Here is a 17237-nt window from a genome sequence, read left to right as displayed (position 1 = left end):
AGGAGGGCTTCTGACATCTACTCCATCTGACAAACTGACTGCAAGTGCTTTCCCCTGAGTGAACTCTAACTCCAAAGTCCCACTCCAGCGGCCCCTCCTCGAGGAAATCTCCTCCGCCCGCCACAAGGCAGAGCGCTGTGTGCACTCACGCGGTCTCCCCTGGGCTCCCACAGCCCCCCTGTGCCAGGGTGGAGACTGGGTATGTCTTCTGTTCCCATCAACACAGGGAATCTACCTGAGTGCAGGGACTGAGTGAGTCTGTGGCAGAGCCCAGCACAGGGCGTGCCCTGCAGGAGCGTCAGAAGCAGCTGCCCCTTTAAGTGCGGGTTGTGGGGGCTCCTGATTTCCCAAAGCAGGGAGCACCAACTGCTACAATACTGCTGTGGGCTTTCACAGAGGCTGAGCTATGGCTGCTTCAGGAGACTCGGGGGTCAGCTGGGAGCTAGCAGCAGTCTGCAAGGGGCTACATAAAGTAAGCTCTTCCCAAGCCAGCACTCATGCTCTGGTCCCAGGGAAAACAGCAGGGGCAGGCCCAGGCCTAACCCTCAGCCACCTCCCACCCTGCCTCCGGCCCAGGAGCCCCTGGTGCCCAGAAGTAAGCAGACAACCCGGCTTTCAGCCCTGGCCCTTTGATCCGGGCAAGCACCAACACCTGGCTGGCACCCTCCACCTGACTCCGACCTTATCAGGGCTTGGGAAGGAAGCAGGTGCCTGGGGCCAGGCCAACTAGGTGATTTGCCTAGGTGCCGGATGGGTCACATCCTGGTCTAGCTCACCTGGCTTCTTGGCTCACATGGCCAAAGGGGTGAGGATGTTCTGGGGAGCCATCCCAGCTGTGCTGGAGGAAGGTGGGAGGGTGACTGTCAGGAGGTAAGACTGGAGGACCTCTCAGGGTTCTGGGACTCTCATCATGGCCCAGAGAATGCCGAGATGCTAGACCCTCAGACACCTGGGACATGACTCACCAATCCAGTGGCCACCTGGGCTCCCTCCCCAAGCCAAGAGGACAGCACATGAGGAGTTCCAATTCCAGGCCTGCTACTCTCTCACCATGAGACTAAGCAAGTCATTTCCCCTCTCTTAACCTCTGTCCCTTCATCTAGAAAGTGAAGCTTGGAGGAAGAATAATCAGACAAGATGATGCCTGTGGAGTATTTGTCCACCTCTGGCCATCTTGCCAGGGATTGTAGCGACTGCCATGCCTTCTCTCTCTTAGCCAGCAGGCAGCCTGGGACATAACCGTGGCAGCACTACAACCTCCCACCCACTCCCTGGGTGGCTGCACAGGTCCTGACCTCACTCAGTGGAGGCTGAATGGTGGAGACTGGAGCAGAGCCTTGTTGTCCATCAGTCAGCAAAGCCACGACCAGGAGGGGATGAGGCTCGGCAGGTCCCCAGTGACTCATGGGCCACAGTGGGTGGGGTCTGGGTGGCTAGGCTCTCTCCTGCCCTTTCCTCACCAGCTCAGCAGCCTGCCCTCTCCCACGCTCCCATCTAGCTTGAACTCTCTTCCCCTCTATAAGTGCAGAGCTCAGGAGGCTGCAGGGACCTGTCCCAGGCCCCAGGGCAGGCCAGCTTGCTCTGGCGCGGCCAGGGACACCCAGCAAGGGGGCAGGGGCCAGGTAAGGGTTTGGGCTCACATCCTGGGTAGAGGTGACGTCTGCAGTGGCAGGCACCTGGCCACCCTTAGGAGGGGCTGCCTTGCCCTGGTCCTAGTTCTGTCAACCCTCACATGCCAGCAATCATCACACCCCTCTTTCTGAGCTCCAAGGCCCTATCTGGGGCGGGGGTGTAGGGGGCCTGGCTCTGTGAGCTCATTCTGGAGGCCTGGCATTGTTCACACTGGAATGCCACCTAGACAGGTCAGGCAGGTTCCTGGAGAGGGCCGGCTCCCGCCACCCCTCCCTCCCAGGGAGCCCAGGCAGGAAAAGGGTCCCCAGACCAGAATATAGACTGGGGACTTCCTCCTGTACCCCTGACTGGGCCTCACACTCAGCTGAACTCCTGCACCCAGGGGAACCAGGGCCAAGGGGACTGGGCCCAGACACACAGCAAGGCTGGCAGGCACTGCTGGCTCTGAGTCTCTGCCCTGGCCTAAGGGGCCTGCTGAGGAGCCAGCCAGCATGGCCACAGTGAGTGAGTGGGCCGGGGAGCCAGGGGCTCAGACCCACCAGGGCCATGGCGTGGGCAGGGACAAAGGAGGCAAGGACCCTAGCAGGAAGGGCAGACAGGCTGGGATAATCGCTTAATGACCTGCCAACTGCCCTGGCCCAGGGGGCATGGACCCTAACGCCCCAAGCATCACACGAGGGAGACAGGGCCAAGAACCCCAGGCCCAGGGCTTGGCTCCCGCCCTGAGTCTGAGAACGGCTCTGGGCTGCCCAGGGGGTTTCCTGATTTGACATCTAAGAGATGACTCCCAGGTCGATGGCAGGAAGGAACTGGGGGTGGGGGAGGAAATGGACATGAGGTTGCCAAGGCTCTGCTGACAGTGCCCAACTTATTGACCTGAGGAGCCCCCTTCACCAGCCTCTGGATGAAGCCTGGACCCCTGGGTCCCCATGAGGCCCCAGGAGTCACCTCCAGGGCTCCAGGCCTGTACACTGATGTATCTCCCACAGCCTGGCAGGGCAAGTGCAATTTGTTTTCTTTTGCAAGAAGAGAAGCAGAGGCTGGAGAAGGGCTGCCTTTGTGAGTGGCAACCGTGGGGTTTGCACACAAAACCCACCTTCTCACCAACCAGTCAGGGCCAGTACAAGAGCCAGCAGAGAATGACCCACCAGGAAGGAGGGGACCAAGACCTGGCCGGGGGTTGTGGGCCTCACCTGATTGCAGCAATCCGGCACTTTGGTCCTTGACCCCGAAGTGCTGCTGGATATCCAGAAGGACGCCTGGAGGGGAAGACAGACAGTGCTTACCAGAGATGTCTGATGCCTGGTACCCCTATCCCCCGACCCTACGCAGGTGACCCCTACTTCCAACCCAGCCCTCTCTCCACATTGCAGGACCCAGCCTGACCCCATCTGTACAACTCCACCCTGCCCAGGTCATTGAGGTCACTGGGAACCTCGGAGGCCAAGCTCCGTCCTATCCCACTGTGCCTCCCGTGTTCCCTCAGCCACTGCAGGGGCCTGAGGCACAGCCCAGGTTCCCCTGTGGTCACTCAGCCCAGTGAGGCAGCCAAGCTTCCTATCTGCCCACCTGTGGCACAAGCCTAGACTGAGTGACGAACAGGCACTGAACCTGCAGCCCAGAGAGCAGGTGGGCAGCCGCTGAGAGCTGTGAGGGAAGCTCTCTGGCTGGGCCGGGGCTGAGGGGGCTTGCAGGCAATGCTCGCACCTGCTCACCAGCACGTGCACACAGGCATGTGAGCGCACATGCACACACACTCAGCCAGTTGTCCTCAGGATTATAACCAGGACACCCAATTTTCCGATGCAGAAGGAAGCAGGTGGGGCTCCAGGCTTGCTTTTTCTAGGGGAAGAAGATTCCTTTTCCCAAGTCCCAGCCACCTCTCTCTCCCTTTAGGGCATTGCGGGGGAGAGGCCGGCAAGGCAAACAGAAACGACCCCTAGCTGTGAACAGACTGAGCCATGGCTGCAGCGGGGCCAGCAAGCTCCTGGGCCCCGCTCCCCTCTCACAGCACTCAACCAGGGCCCTGAGTGAGCACAACCCCAACCCCGAGGGCCCACAGCACCACCACCCCAACCTTGACTCATCTCTAAGGACACCAGGACACTGGGCCACAGGCCAGACTGCCCTGACCACCACATGCCTGAGGAGGGAGGGCAGAGAGGAGGAGACAGGGCCTTGTGAGCTCCCGGTGCAGGGGAAGGGACCGGACCCTGCCTTCGGGGGATTCCCAGGTTTTTCATGATGAAGATGATGATGGTGAAGACAATGATGTCAGCATTTGAAATGATGGTTCAAATCATTGAGCAGTAAGTGCTTGGCTAGTTTAATCCTCACACAACCCTATTATGGTACGATTATCCCACTGGACAGATGAAGAAACCAAGGCACAGGAAGTTAAGCCACACACTCAAGTTCTACCATGTGAAAGTGGAATCCCCAAGCACTGTATGAGGGTCCCATCTGGTGGCCGGGGCTGTAAGTGGGGTGAGAGCAGGTCACTGTCCCTCCCACGACCCGAGGCTGGGATGCTGGGCAGTTTCCTGGGGCGCGGGTCCATCCAGCTGCTGTCCTAGCAGCCTAAAGCTGAGAAAAGCTGCTTGTTAATGTCCTCCTCCTTGTTAACGTCCTCAGTGGATTTACCATAATTACCCGTAATGAAGAGGCCGTGTGGGGCCCAGTTAATGACTTAATAACCAGGGCGGGCTGTGGCCTTGCCTTCGAAGCAGAAGCCAGAGACCAGGCCTGGGCCTGCGGAACGCAGAGCCACCGAGTGGGACCTCCAAGGTGCCCCAACTTGGCCTCAGAGGCCCAGAGTTCCATCAGGGTGGCGGGTGGCACTGTTGGGCCTGATCTTGGGGAACCGCCCACACTCACCTCCCACCCCACAGTCCACTTCCACTCTGGAGCCAGGACCTGTTCCCTCCTGATGAGTGGGTCTGATCACATCCCTTGCATAGTCACTATCAACTGTGACTCCCCAGGGCTTCAGGAGGACACAGCCCCTTCACCAGGCCACCAGCTGCAGGTTCAGCCCTGCCAGCCCTGCCCACCCTGCCTTCCAGCCTCACACCTCAGGGCATCATCCCTCCACCCCATACTCCAACCACCTAAAACTACTCATGCCCCCCCACTCCCCATCATTTATTTACTCATGCTTCCTCTTCTACCCTGGCGCAACTATGTTGGCTTTGCCGATTCCTGCCACTCCTTCAAGACTAGTTCAGGTGCCTCTTCTTCTGGGAAGTCTTCCCTGATTTCTCTCCCTCCCACCAACCTCAATAAGCTAGTCGCCCCTGGTCATCCTTGCTTTAGCATTCGTCATACCAGGATTAGTTAGCCCTACAGGGAAGACACATAGGGACCTGGGTATGAGCTCTTTGGACCTCTTGTAGCCAGGGGCTAAGAGCCACCAGTTATTGGTTCCTGCTAAGGTCCAGGTACCGTGTGAGGCTCTTCTGGTGGTATTTCTACCTATGCTCATATCTATGATTATCGTCACCTTGCTGCCTATGCTACTAACTACAATGATTATCCCCACTTTACATCTGAGGAAACTGAGGCTCTGAGAAGGGGAATGGTGTCAGAGGTGAGATCTGAAACCAGGTCTACTGCCGGAATGGAAGCTTGCTCTTCTGCCACACTGCTTCTGTGGGGTTGGCTTTCATCCCCCAGCCCGGGGCCCAGCACACAGCCCGCCCACGGTTACTGTGTGTGGAGCGGACGCACAGACATTCGTGAGTGTCCACCTCCTCCCTGACCTGACCTGGAGCCCCTTGCGGGCTGGAGCCATGGCAAGTCTGGGTCTTCAGAACCCAGAACAGGGACTGTTTAGGTCCTGGGTGAGGATGGGTGGGATTCGGAAGTGGTGGGAGGACAAATTCCCCCTGTGCCCCCGAGCCCCTGAATGGTGGGTGCTCACCCCAGCCACATGGAAGGCATGGATCCAGAGTCACTGCAGGCCCGCTGGTCACCATGAAGATGGCCTGTGTGCGCAACCGACAAAAACACTCTTGCTTCCTCCCAAGGCACATTCTGGCCACCTGCCTGGACACAGTCTCCATCCCATGACTTCAAGGCCCAGCGGTTACCTCTACCTCCAGGCAACTTCCCCGACCTCCTCTACTGCAGAGCTCCTGGCAGGGGGCAGGAACCTTTCTCCACATCCAGATGGCACCCTGGGTCCCTGGCTGCTCCCACACAGTCTAGGTCTCAAGACACTGGAAGTGTTGGATACCCCCAGCACCTCCCAGAGCCCAGGCGTAGGTGCAAGGCCTCAGCTCCAGGCAGAAAGCCAGAGAGAACCTTCCCAGGAAACAGGGCCTATGCAGGCCCTGCCCAAGCCTCACTGGGTTGTTTTCCCTCTCACAGGCCTGGAAGGGGCCATAGCCACAAGTGGATGAGGTCCCACTGGCCACTGGCACGGGAAGCGTGTGTCACAGCAGCCTGGCCGGTCGTCTCAGACTTTCCTCTGGGATCCAGCCTGGCTTGGGCACCCACAGCCCCCGCCCTTCTTCACCACAGCCTTATTTTTAGCCTCTTTCCTGGAGGCTGAGGTTTGGTGGGTCACAGGATGGGCCTCACGCCCAGGAGGAGCCTCCTACAGCTCAGGCCAAGCCCACTCCACCAGCCCCACCAGCCAGGGGCAGGCAAGGTGGGGCTCCCAGCCCACACGCAGCCCCCAGCCATCCTATAGCCACAGGTCCTGCTCCGGGCATCTCCAGGCCATCACCCCAACTCCACAGCCAGAATCACCCTCTGCCCACAGGGTCCTCCTCCCTGGGCCCAGAAAACACTCTGGAACAGCAAGAACATCCGAATTTTCTCACTCATTGATCCCTGTTACAGTCCTACTGAGCCCCTGAGGGTCCCGCCTCTTGTCTAAGGCTAACTGTCCCCTCTAGGCTGGCAGTCCCTCCGGCCTCCCAGGGATCTGGCCTTGGGCCTGCCCCTGGCTTGAGCCTATCCTCTCAGCCTCTCCCTCACTGCTGTCTCCTGCACATCAGCCTGCAAAAGTGCTCACACCTCTCTCACCCTGGTGGTAGAAGCAATCCTAACTTGTCTCTACCAACTGCTTCTGCCCTCTCCCTCTTCACAGCTAAAGTTCTTACAAGAGCCCTGCCTGATGTGACTCAGTGGATTGAGTGACCACCCATGAACCAAAAGGCTGCTGATTCAATTCCCAGTTAGGGCACCTGCCTGGGTTAGGGGCCAGGTCCCCAGTTGCGCGTGTGCGAGAGGCAGCTGATCAATGTATCTCTTGCACATTGATGTTTCTCTACCTCTCTTTCTCCCTCCCTTCTCCTGTCTCTAAAAAGTAAATAAATAAAATCTTAATTCTTGTAAGAAGTTCTTACAAGAATTCTCACCCCTCCCCAACTCGATGTCCTCACCTCCATGAAACCAACCACCTCCTGGTGGCTTAATCCAACAGACTCTCATCCCTAAGTGACCCAGCCACCTGGATTCTGAGTCCACTGCTCCACCACCTGGTCCCCATTCCCTGAGTGGTGCCATAGCACTACCCAGGCCAGATACCTGGGGGTCAGCCATGACATGCTCTCGCCTCCCACAGGCCCATGAATGGGCCCAACGATCCTCTCCTTCACCACCTGGCCTCCTCTCTGGGCTCCCTCTTCCAGCCTCTCCTGGCCCATCTAGCATCCCTCCCGCAGCCTGATCTCACAAGCCCTTACTGGTGTACTGAGTCCTGGGCTGTGAGACCACAGACAGTGACTCAAGGATATGGGGGTTGTCACCTGTGGGTAGGACTCACAGTTACCCATGTGTTCTCCAAAATGCACTGGCCCAGACCACTGGCACAGTAATACTACTACTAATAACAATAATACTCTGGATATTAACATGTATTAATGCGTGCTATGAGCCAGACACTGTTCTAAGAGTGTTACCTGCCTTAGCTCAGTGGTGTGTCTGCCCAACAATGCTTAGTGTCTCCCCTTTGCTCCAGCGAAGGCCAGATTTCTTCTAGCATTTGAGGCGCCCATGACCCACCCCTGCATAATCACCCTGTCTAGAGTGAGACGCGCAGATCTGTTAACACGCAGCCCAGGTGATTGGGAATCACTGGTGGGGCTGATCTGAGGCTGCTACGATGGCACATCACAGCCTGTGGACTTCCAAGTCTTGACTACAGCCATGACCCCTTTCTCTGTCAGGGTGTCCACATCTACTTGTTAAGATGCACTTCATCTAGTCCTGGCTGGTGTGGCTCAGGGGATTGAGTGCGGGCCTGTGAACCAAAGGGTCACCAGCTGGATTACCAGTCAGGGCACATGCCTGGTTTTTGGGCCAGATCCCTGGTAGGGGGTGTGCAAGAGGTAACCACACATTGATGTTTCTCTCCCTCTTTCTCCTTCCCTCCCTGTCACTCTAAAAATAAATAAATAAAATCTCTAAAATTTTTTTTAAATAGTAGATTTCTCTCTTTAAAAAATAAAGAAAGAAAAGATCCACTTCATCCAGAGCCCAGATCCAAAATCACATCTGCCAGGATGCCCCACCCCCACCTAACCCCTGCTCTGTGGCTCTTGCTGACCACGGGCCTGTAACCTCGAGGGCAGCCCCAGAGCTGGGTGGCATCTGGCCTGGCTCACCCAGCCAGCTGGCTTACAGACACTGACGGTGATCCCCCCTCACTGCCAGTGCCCTCAGTAGCCCTGGTGGAGTCAGGTCTAGACCCAACCTGCTGACATCACAGAGTCCTCAAAAAGGCCAAGGCGTACCAGGGAACCCACAATGACCGCAGGAGCCCCCAGCTAAGACCAGCCACTGTAGTCCCGAGGTCTCTTCTTGCCTCATCAACCCGGCCAGGCCACCTGCTACTCGAGCTCACTCCTCCAGCACAGTCATCGTTGCCCCCCATTCACCCTGCCTCTCTCAGAGCAGCAGACAACCGAGCTGAATTCCCAAGAACATGGGCTCTAGAGACAGATCATCTCAATTCAAATCCTGGCTTCTCTACCTTCCCTGCTGTGTGACCCTAAGCAAGTTACTTAACCTCTCTGTGCCAGTTTCCTCTTCTGTAATATGGCTTCATTTTAAGATCTGCTTTCTACAGTTGTTGTGAGGCTTGATCCACATAAAGTGCTTAGAATGATAACTGGCAGATAGGTGGTAACCAATAACAGTTATCATAGATCAATAACTCATGGGGCAGGAGCCCTAGCCAGGTCAAGACCAGTGGGAACTCCTACCTCAGGGATCTTTTCTCCAGAATGGGGGTGGATGGCTAGAGAGACAGAGCCTAGGGACCTGAAGGGATGGGCCATGACTGCCATTGGTTGTTCCTCCTAGGAGGGGCCCTGGTAGCCCTGTGGAGCCTCAGGGCTGGCTTACTCTCAAGTCTCACCCCTGCTTCAACACTGGGCCACAGCTCCCACCCCAGTAATTACAGGGGCCCGAGGGCCTGGCTCTGCTGACCTGGCTCTAGATAGCTAAGTCAGGGAAACCACAGCCTGGCCCTGCTGACCACACACCTTCCCCGCCCCCTGTCCCAACCTTTAGCCTGAGAGGACTGGCCAAGGTGGACCCTGAGCTGGAGACCCAGGCTCTCAAGCACACACACTTCTACCTGCCCCAGAGCTTCTCCAGGACAAGATCCTGCCCCCCCAGCCATCCACAAGGACAAGGACAAGCTGAGTGACCTCCGGCAGCATCTGGGCCCTGCTCTGAGCCTCAGGTCACCCATGAAAGTGACCCAGGACCCCCATACATCCCTGCTAGGTCCAGCCTAACTCTCAACCACATTTGTTCTACATATGCTGACCCTGCTACCACCATGCTGCCCTACGAACCTGGTCATTAATGTCAGGGCAGCTAAGTGGTCATCTCAGCAGGGACTGTGAGTACAAGGACCCAAACCCTCCCTGGACGATCTAGACTCCATACTTGTCTGCTAAAGAGCACTCCAGCTGGAGGCCATGACACCCCTCCCTGCCAAGAGCCCAGCCTGCGAGCCCTGGAGAGGAACCACCCCCAGAGCTCAGAGAGCCCTCCCTTCTCCCCACCAAGTCTCTATGCCCAGAGTGGGCGGGGACAGGCAGCCTGGCCTCTGTCCTGTGGTTCTGGTCTATCATTTGGGGCCAGCTTTCCTGGAATCAGGCTCAGCCTTAGCAATTTGGGGGCTTTGCACAGCCACTCCTTTCCCAGCTCAGCCTCCCTGGTCCGGCCCTGTCCTACCTCTAGGGCTCCCAGGACAAAGGACAAGGTGGCCACATCCTCATCATGATCCTCGGAGGGCGTGGCCTGCATGATCACAGGACCCCATAAGATAAGGGGAGGTGTGGGGAGAGAGATAAGAGACCCCCCAAATGGCACAGCTCAAGTCCACAAACCCCCAGCTTCTCCTGGTGTGCTGCTTCAGTGGCCAAGGGACCAGTGACTTCTGCTCCCACTTCTGGGGTGGAAAGTTGAGATTCAGAAGGTGAAGGGGACAAAGGCCAAAGAAACAGGCAGGAGCGAGGCTGAGCTGGCCTCCAAGCTCCAGACCTGGCCTCCCCGCAACAAAACCCAGAGAAGAGGTTGCAACCAGCCCCTTCTTGACATCCACATCCACAGCCCTCACATGGGTACGAGAAACAGTGAGCGACCAAGTAACATGCCCTCCCCAGGCACTGCCCTTTACACTTTACAAAGCCTAATCATGCTCCTAGCCTCCTGGGACCCCACTGGAAAATCCGTGCTTGACAGTGAAGGGACCATGAAGACCTCCTGGAACTACCAGGTAGCAGGGCCACCCCAGCAAGGTCTCCATGATGGCAGAGGATGAAGGGAAGGTAGGAAGCCGGGACCCAGCCTGAGCCTCCAAGCTCTGGCAAGTACATGGTTCCTGCTTACTTCTTGCTTTAATGCAACTGCTTCTGCCCACTGCTACATCTCCGCCAGGCTCCTTCCACCAACTTCCCAACTAGCTACCAGGAGAGGGCCAGGCCCAGAGCTGACTGTCGTAGTGTGTGACCTGGGACCAGCCATTCGCCTCTAGTGCCCTCTCTGCACAAGAGGCTGAGCAGGGCCACCACAATGCCCTCCTGAACATACAGAAGCCACTCTGCCCAGCATGTTGGTGAGGGGGCCCCACTGCTGAGGCTGAGAGCTGGGCAGACCACGCAGACCACTTCTCTGATTTCCTTCCCAGAGATGTAAGGTCCCACAGCTCACTGTGTGACCTGGTCAGAACAGAAGAGTAGTGCCATCCACTTTGAGAGAAGCCCTGGCCTCGGTAATAGGGTCCTGGTCCTTATCTAGGGTTGTCCAAACCTTTCCAGGCCCCTTCAGTTCAGAAGGATGCGCTTTGGGGGTCAGGCAGGTCTGGGTCAACCCAGCTCTGCCACTCAAGTCCATCAACAAGGGCCAAGGCTGTGCCAAACCTCCACACATATTGGGATCACAAAGATGACCAGGCTCAGCCCCTCGAGGCTGGAGGAAGACGGCCATGCTACACACGAGGGTAGGTGCTGTGGTGGATATGGGGTAGGGTGCAGCTGAAAAGCAGGAGCTAGGTGCCTGGCTCAGCCCAGAGAGCTGGGGAAGGTTTCTTAGAAGGAGGGCAGAGGCACCACTGAGAACTACCCAGGAACTGAGGTTAGCTGCTGCAGCCCCTGGGGCACAGAGCTGGTTATCCTGGGGGAGGGAGGTGCAGGCTGAGCAAGGGGCCAGCAGACACGAGTTCCTGAGACCAAGTGCCCCACGCTACCCTCGGGAGCAAGACACTGATGGCAAAAAGAGAGGAGCAAAATCACCTATGGTGGATTCAGAGGTCAGAGAGGGTCAGGATCTGCATCAGGTCACACAGCAAGTTTGGCAAAGTTAGGTGCTCAGCCCAGAAGGCAGTCAGAGCCCAGCAGGGAGCCCAGTCCCCAGGCCCGGGGATCACACCAGCTTCCTCTTTGCCTCCCTCCTCTCACTCCCTTTCTACTCTCAGGATTTCAGGAGCCCACACTTGGGCAGAAACAAAAGCCACTTCCTTTCTGGGGAAGGGACTTAGAGCTCCTTCCTGTCTGAGTAGCTCTGACCCGGCAGCTTTACTAGCAGATCAGGCCGTAACCTACAGTCCTGCAGCCTTCCTGCCGCACTCATAAAATGGGAAACTAAGGCACAGGCTGGGGCATTAGATGGCCCTGGGTCCCAGTCCAGTAGTGAGTTTCAAGACACTTCCTCGGATAAGTCAACAGCACCGCCGAGGGGCTGGCGAAACCAACCGCAAGATGCCTGAGGAGGAACAAGGATCAAGGAAATGGGCAGCTGGCAGTGAGTCATTAGGGTGCTGGCATTCCAGGCTGGCCTGCGGTTCACCTGGGGGCTGACCTGCCAGACAGGTGCTTTGGAATGCGGCCCTGGGACACCCTGCCCTGCAGACTATTGATAGTTATGATGTGGAAGAGGCCAGGGCAGGGCCACCTGAGGGGACGATATGGAGGTGGTACTGACTATCCTTATCCATAGTGAGAACCGGAAAGGTGAGGCTTAACTTGGCCTCTACCCACACAGGTGATCCTGTAAAAGACCCTGGGCCTCCATTGCCCCATCTGTCAGCTCTGTACAGACTCAAGCAGGCAGACAAACAGAAAAAAAGGAGCTAGAACACCCAGCCTGGCAGTCCTCTCCTGTACCCAGCTCAGGTGTCTGGGGAAGCCCCCAGTCCCTGCCAGGCTTGTGTTCTTGGCTGGGTCCCTATGTTCAGCTACCCTTCTGGGTTTGTGTTAGTGAGTGGTTGCCATGGATACCAGTCTCAGCTTCTGTGGCAGAAAAGGACTTCCCCAGGGCAGGGTTCTGCCTCTCCTCAACAGCCCCTGCCCCACTCAGTTTCAAGCGCCAATCTACATGGGCTGGATCAAAGGGAAAGAACTTGGGAAGGGACAGGTACCCCCGAGAAGTTGGGGAAGGATCCCAGGTCTCAAATAGTCATTCTCCACCCACGCACCGGGCCAGCACCAGCCCCCTCCTGCAGGGCCTGGTTCCAGAAGCAGAAGGCGGCCACCTACACCCTCAGCTCTGCTTCCATTTTACAGATGGGAGAATGGGAGGCTAGGGGCAGAGGCAACCCTGGCACTAAGAAGCAGAGCCGGGAAGAGGGGACCCGGGACATTCACCTGAGGGCCTCCCTCCTTCTCCTAACCTGGCAGGCGCAGGTGAACGCAGAATGAAGAGTGGGTGGCCGCCAGGCTGGTAGGGGCCATGGGAGCAGAAGCCACACACCCAGGGGGGCTCAGACTGTCTCTGTCAAACTGAGCTGAAATTAATCGGTGTAGATAAGAGTCTGGCCAGCCCAGTCTCTGAGCTTCTAGGCCAGAAGCAGGGGGCATGTCCCCACCTCCACCAAGAGAACACTGCACTGGGGGGTTCTGGTTTGGCTCCACCCTGCTGTGTGACCTTGGACAAGTGTCTGCACTCTCCAGGCATCGGTGTCCCCATCCGCACAAGGAGGCAGAGGGCAGAGTCCAGAGGCAGTTGGTTTCTGGGCTACCTCAATTTCATCCAACTGAAGCAATGCTCAGGAAGGAAAGCAGGAGCGGGAGCCTAGCCCTCCTCCCCTGCTCTGAGGCCTGCTGCCTGCAGGGGGTTCTCAGGGCAGGGAGGAGAGGCCTTAATTAGCTGGATCACTGGGTGGTGCTGGGAATACTAGGGCAGAGGCAGAACCTACTGTTGTTCCCAGGATGCAGACCAGTCGCCCTGGTGGCGGAGGGAGAGGTTCGGAAAGGTGTCCTCAGAGAGACTGTCTGAAACAGAGATAAGTGGGCAAGGTGTAATGGCCGGGCACAGATTGAACAGAGGCATAGAAGAGAAGGCAGCTGACATTTGTGAAGCTCTCCTAAGAATCTGGCCTTGTCCCAGAGGTCTAAGAGACAGTCCCATTTGCTCCATACAACCCAGGAGGTGGAAAGGAGGAAATGATCACCCGGAAGGCTCAAGCAACATCCTCAAGGTCACGCAGCTGGTCGTTGAAGAGCCTGGATCCAGACTCTAGCATCAAAGACTCTAGAGCTGCACCATCCACTGCAGTGACCCCAGCCACGGAGTCTGCTGAGCACCTGAAATGCGACTTGTCTAAACTGACACGCGCTATAAATGTCAAACACCCACAGAGTCAGAACTCAGTGTGGAAAAGAAGGCAAAGTATCTCATTCATAACTTTTATATCAACTACATGTTGAAATATGTTGGGTATATTGGGTTGAATGATACCTACTAATTCACTTCACTTACTTCTTTTTACCTTTTTAAAGTGCCTACAAGAAATTTTTAATTAAAAATGGGGTTTGCATTCTATTCCTTTTGGACAGAGCTGATCTATATCCTGAAGACAGAAATTCCTAGGACAGATTTCAAGGGAGAGAGTGGGAATTCCCTTTTATGAGGGGGCAGCCAGGACCAGCGTGTGAGGTTTTGGGGGTGAGAACATCAAAGTGACTGAGCAGTGGACTGTCAGCATCCTCACTCTCTTTCAGCTGGGCCAGCCAGCAGCAGGTGGACTCGGCCTGGAATGAGCCTTCCCCTGCCCCACCCCAAGACCATCAAGCCTTTGTAGTTTCCATAGACACAGTAAATCTCCCTAAAAACTGAACTCCGGGCTAGGGAGCGTGGGGGAAATCTACCATAAAGCGAGGGAGAGAGAGCCAGGCCTATCCGGAGAGGAAATTGTGTATGTTGTGTGTTGGAGGCGGGGCGGTGCACGAGCTCCGGCCCTGGCTGGGAAAGGGAGGGATGCACAGCCCAGGCTGCTGTTTGCACAGGGCTTTCCGGGCCTTCCTCCCTACAGCCCACACCCCTCTTAGCCACTGCTCCCCATCCCCCCTACCAAGTCACCAGAAATGTCCTATCTTCTTCCCCCATTCTGAAATTCTGACTCTGTCACCCAAGCCCACCCAAGTCGGGGTGGGGGCAGATAAGCACCAGACCTCCCTGATCCCACGCTCTCCCCATCAGCCCCTGGTAGAGTCAGCTTCCCTAACAATATCAGAAGGGGTGGTCTGGGGCTGGAAAAAAACAAGTTGGGAAGTGCTACAGCACCAGAAAGCAGCACCATCCATTGGTCAGCTGAGAAGGGGTGGAAAACTTCATCCTAGGCGAGTTTTACTGGTAGATCTAATGCCATCCTCTTGTGCACTCTCTGGGCTGTCTTGGCCTTGGTTTCCCCACCTGTACACAGAGGTCTATTTTGCACTGACTATAGGGCCCCAGTGTTCTCTGACTTCTGTCACCTTAGGGTGGCACTTAATTTCCCAGGTCCCAGGCTGGAACATGTATGACAGGCTGGTGCACCTGGGCTGTACTCGGTATTCCTGCTCACCAGAGAAAAGTAAGAGCCTCCTGGGCAGAGCCCACCCCAGAAACAGGTGCCACTGGTACCCACTTCCAACCTGCAGTGGAGGGATGGAGAGAGTCAAAGGTTTTGAAAGCAGGGGTGAGGGAAGGGAAGCCTCCACTCTCCCATTAGAGTTCTTCCCTTCCACTTGACACAAAACCCCCATCCACAGAGGAGGAGACAGAGGCCCAGAGAAAGGGACCCAGGCAGCACCTGCTTTATGCCATGGCACTCCTCTCTATCACCACAAAGTTCTCTTTAAAATCCATCCAAAATTCCTCCAGCTTTTTTTTTTTTTTGGTAGTTCCAGATTTTACTAAGCCGTAGTTAGGCAGGTCTAGATCAGCATGCCAGGAATACTGTCACAGCTCTCTCCAGCAAGGGGCCCCCACCTATGCCAGTCTGGCCAGAGTCCTTTCCTCCAAGGCTGCACCATCCCCACCTAAGGGCAGCTCAGTCTAGGGAAAGTCCCTACTGGAAGATACTGAGAACTGGGGGAGGGGAGAGAGCAGACTGGAATTCCATCCCCAAAGGGCCCAGGAATCAACCACCTCACAAACAGGGAAACAGACTTAAACACAAGCTGAGACTGGCCCAAGGTCACACATAAAACGCAGGAGGGGCAACCTGGGACTAGAACCCGGTTGTTCTATGGACCCCCATCCCATCCCAAAGGCTGGTTCCTACAGATGCTCGCAGAGGGTAAGGCAACCCTTCCCTAGCCTCAATGTTCTGCGTCCTACCCCAGGCCCCAGGCGCCATAGGGCACCCGGAGGCGTCTACAGGCCTCTGGCCAGGGCCAGCTGCAAACCTCATCCTGGGTCCCCAGGCGCCACGGACCCGCCCCTCCCCTCCCTCCTCTCCCCGCAGCCCAGAGCCTTTGTCAGCCACGCGCTCGCACGCTCACACACACATCCACGCTGTCCCCGCTTGGTCTCCCCTAGCGCACACCCGCAAGTGGCGCGCGCACTCGCCGCAGGGACGCAAGGGAGTGAAGCCAGCGGAGGAAGGAAGGAACTGACCGGCTACGGACCCACAGACCGCCTAGGCTGGGGGAAGGGGAGGAGAGGCCCGAAAATCTGAGGCGGGGGCGGAAGGGGGCGCAGAGGCGAGAAGGCAGAGAGACATAGAGGAGACTCTCGGAAAAGAGGACAACGGATGGGACGTCAAGGGCTGGCGAGGATGCGTGGGCTATTCCAGGGGTGGGGACTCCCCCAACCCTTGGCCCTGGGTGGGGCTTGGTCCCTGGATTGGACCCGTGGATCTCCGGGCATCACTTGCCCAGCTGTGCCTGAACAGAGGACCCTTAGGGACCCCACGTAGGCTTGGATATAGAGGGTCTGGACCAAAGGCTCCCCGGGGTACCTCGAGGCGGGGGGTCCTGGTTGTCGGGCTGGGTGGGGCACTAGCTCACCTACTACGGTGTACCTGTCCAGGTAGTTGAGCACGTTGCCCAAGCTGAGGATGGCGGCGGCTGCCCCTCGCCTGCGGCCCAAGCTGGCGGGTTTGGGCTGCTGCGCGCTCGGGCCCTTGGCAGCGGCTGCGCAGCTGGGGGTGCTGGGGGTGCTTGGAGGTCCCGACGGGGCCCGCCTCACGCTCCCCGACAGCGTCTGCACCTCATCGTCGGCGGCCGCGACTCCAGCGGCGCTCGCTGCCCGCGCCCCGCAGCAACCAGCTCCGCTAGCTCCTAGCTGCGCCCCCCGGCGCCGGCGCCGCTCCGCGTCCGCCTCCTCCTCCTCCGCGCCGCCCGCCGCCGCTGAGGCGCATTCCAGGCACATCATGCCGGCCGGGATCGCGGCGGCGGGGGGCGCGGGGGACGCGCGGCCCAGCTTGGGCCCACTCAGTGCGTGTGTGCGCCGCGGAGCCGCCGCTGCACCATCCCGACCCGGCCCCGTCGGCTCCTGCGCTTCAGCCCCGTGTGCAGCGCAGCCGAGGTTCAGCACCGAGCGCCGTCGCCGCCGCCGCGGCTGTGACAGCTGAGGTCCGGCTCCGCCCTCAAGGCTTCGCCCAATCAGCTCCAAGTTGGAGCCACAACTCCGCCCCGCACGTGCCGAGCCGTAGAGTCCGATCTGCCCGACGGGGGCGTAGACTTGCCGGGGCCGCGCGACCTCGGAGGTGGATTAAGACCCTAGGGGGCTTGTAGGAGCTACGGAGTTAGGAACGGGGTGCAGGAAGCAGGACTCCCCTGTACCTAACTCAGTGCCCTCCCCCCGCCACTCTCTACCACGAGAGTGGGCTCTTGGCTGAGACTCTAGGAAACAGCTGAAGGCTCGAGCTCAAG

At 57.7% G+C, this 17237-nt stretch overlaps 1 protein-coding gene across 4 annotated transcripts in view; it reads right to left on the bottom strand.

The window, feature by feature from the left end:
• SPNS2 (sphingolipid transporter 2) overlaps positions 1 to 16916 on the bottom strand; it is a 37517-nt gene extending 20601 nt beyond the window's left edge. For 2 of the 4 annotated variants that reach the window (XR_006783973.1, XM_045824080.1), the window contains exons 1-2: positions 16371 to 16887; positions 2826 to 2891 (exon numbers count right to left, since the gene is read on the bottom strand). Coding sequence is in view for 3 of the 4 variants with exons in the window: in XM_045824080.1 (XP_045680036.1) it covers positions 2826 to 2891; positions 16371 to 16737 (433 nt within the window). In the remaining variant the exon portion in view is untranslated. Of the gene's footprint in view, positions 1 to 2825; positions 2892 to 16370 lie in introns of all 4 variants that reach the window. The other 2 variants (XM_045824081.1, XM_045824083.1) reach the window with 1 other exon arrangement.
• Positions 16917 to 17237: the final 321 nt, after the last annotated feature.

Source organism: Phyllostomus hastatus, unplaced genomic scaffold (assembly GCF_019186645.2).
Source record: "Phyllostomus hastatus isolate PE091 unplaced genomic scaffold, TTU_PhHast_1.1 phas_scaffold_55, whole genome shotgun sequence".
Classification (NCBI taxonomy): domain Eukaryota; kingdom Metazoa; phylum Chordata; class Mammalia; order Chiroptera; family Phyllostomidae; genus Phyllostomus; species Phyllostomus hastatus.
The sequence above is the reverse complement of the archived record's forward strand: the minus strand, read 5'-3'. Positions and strand labels throughout refer to the sequence as shown.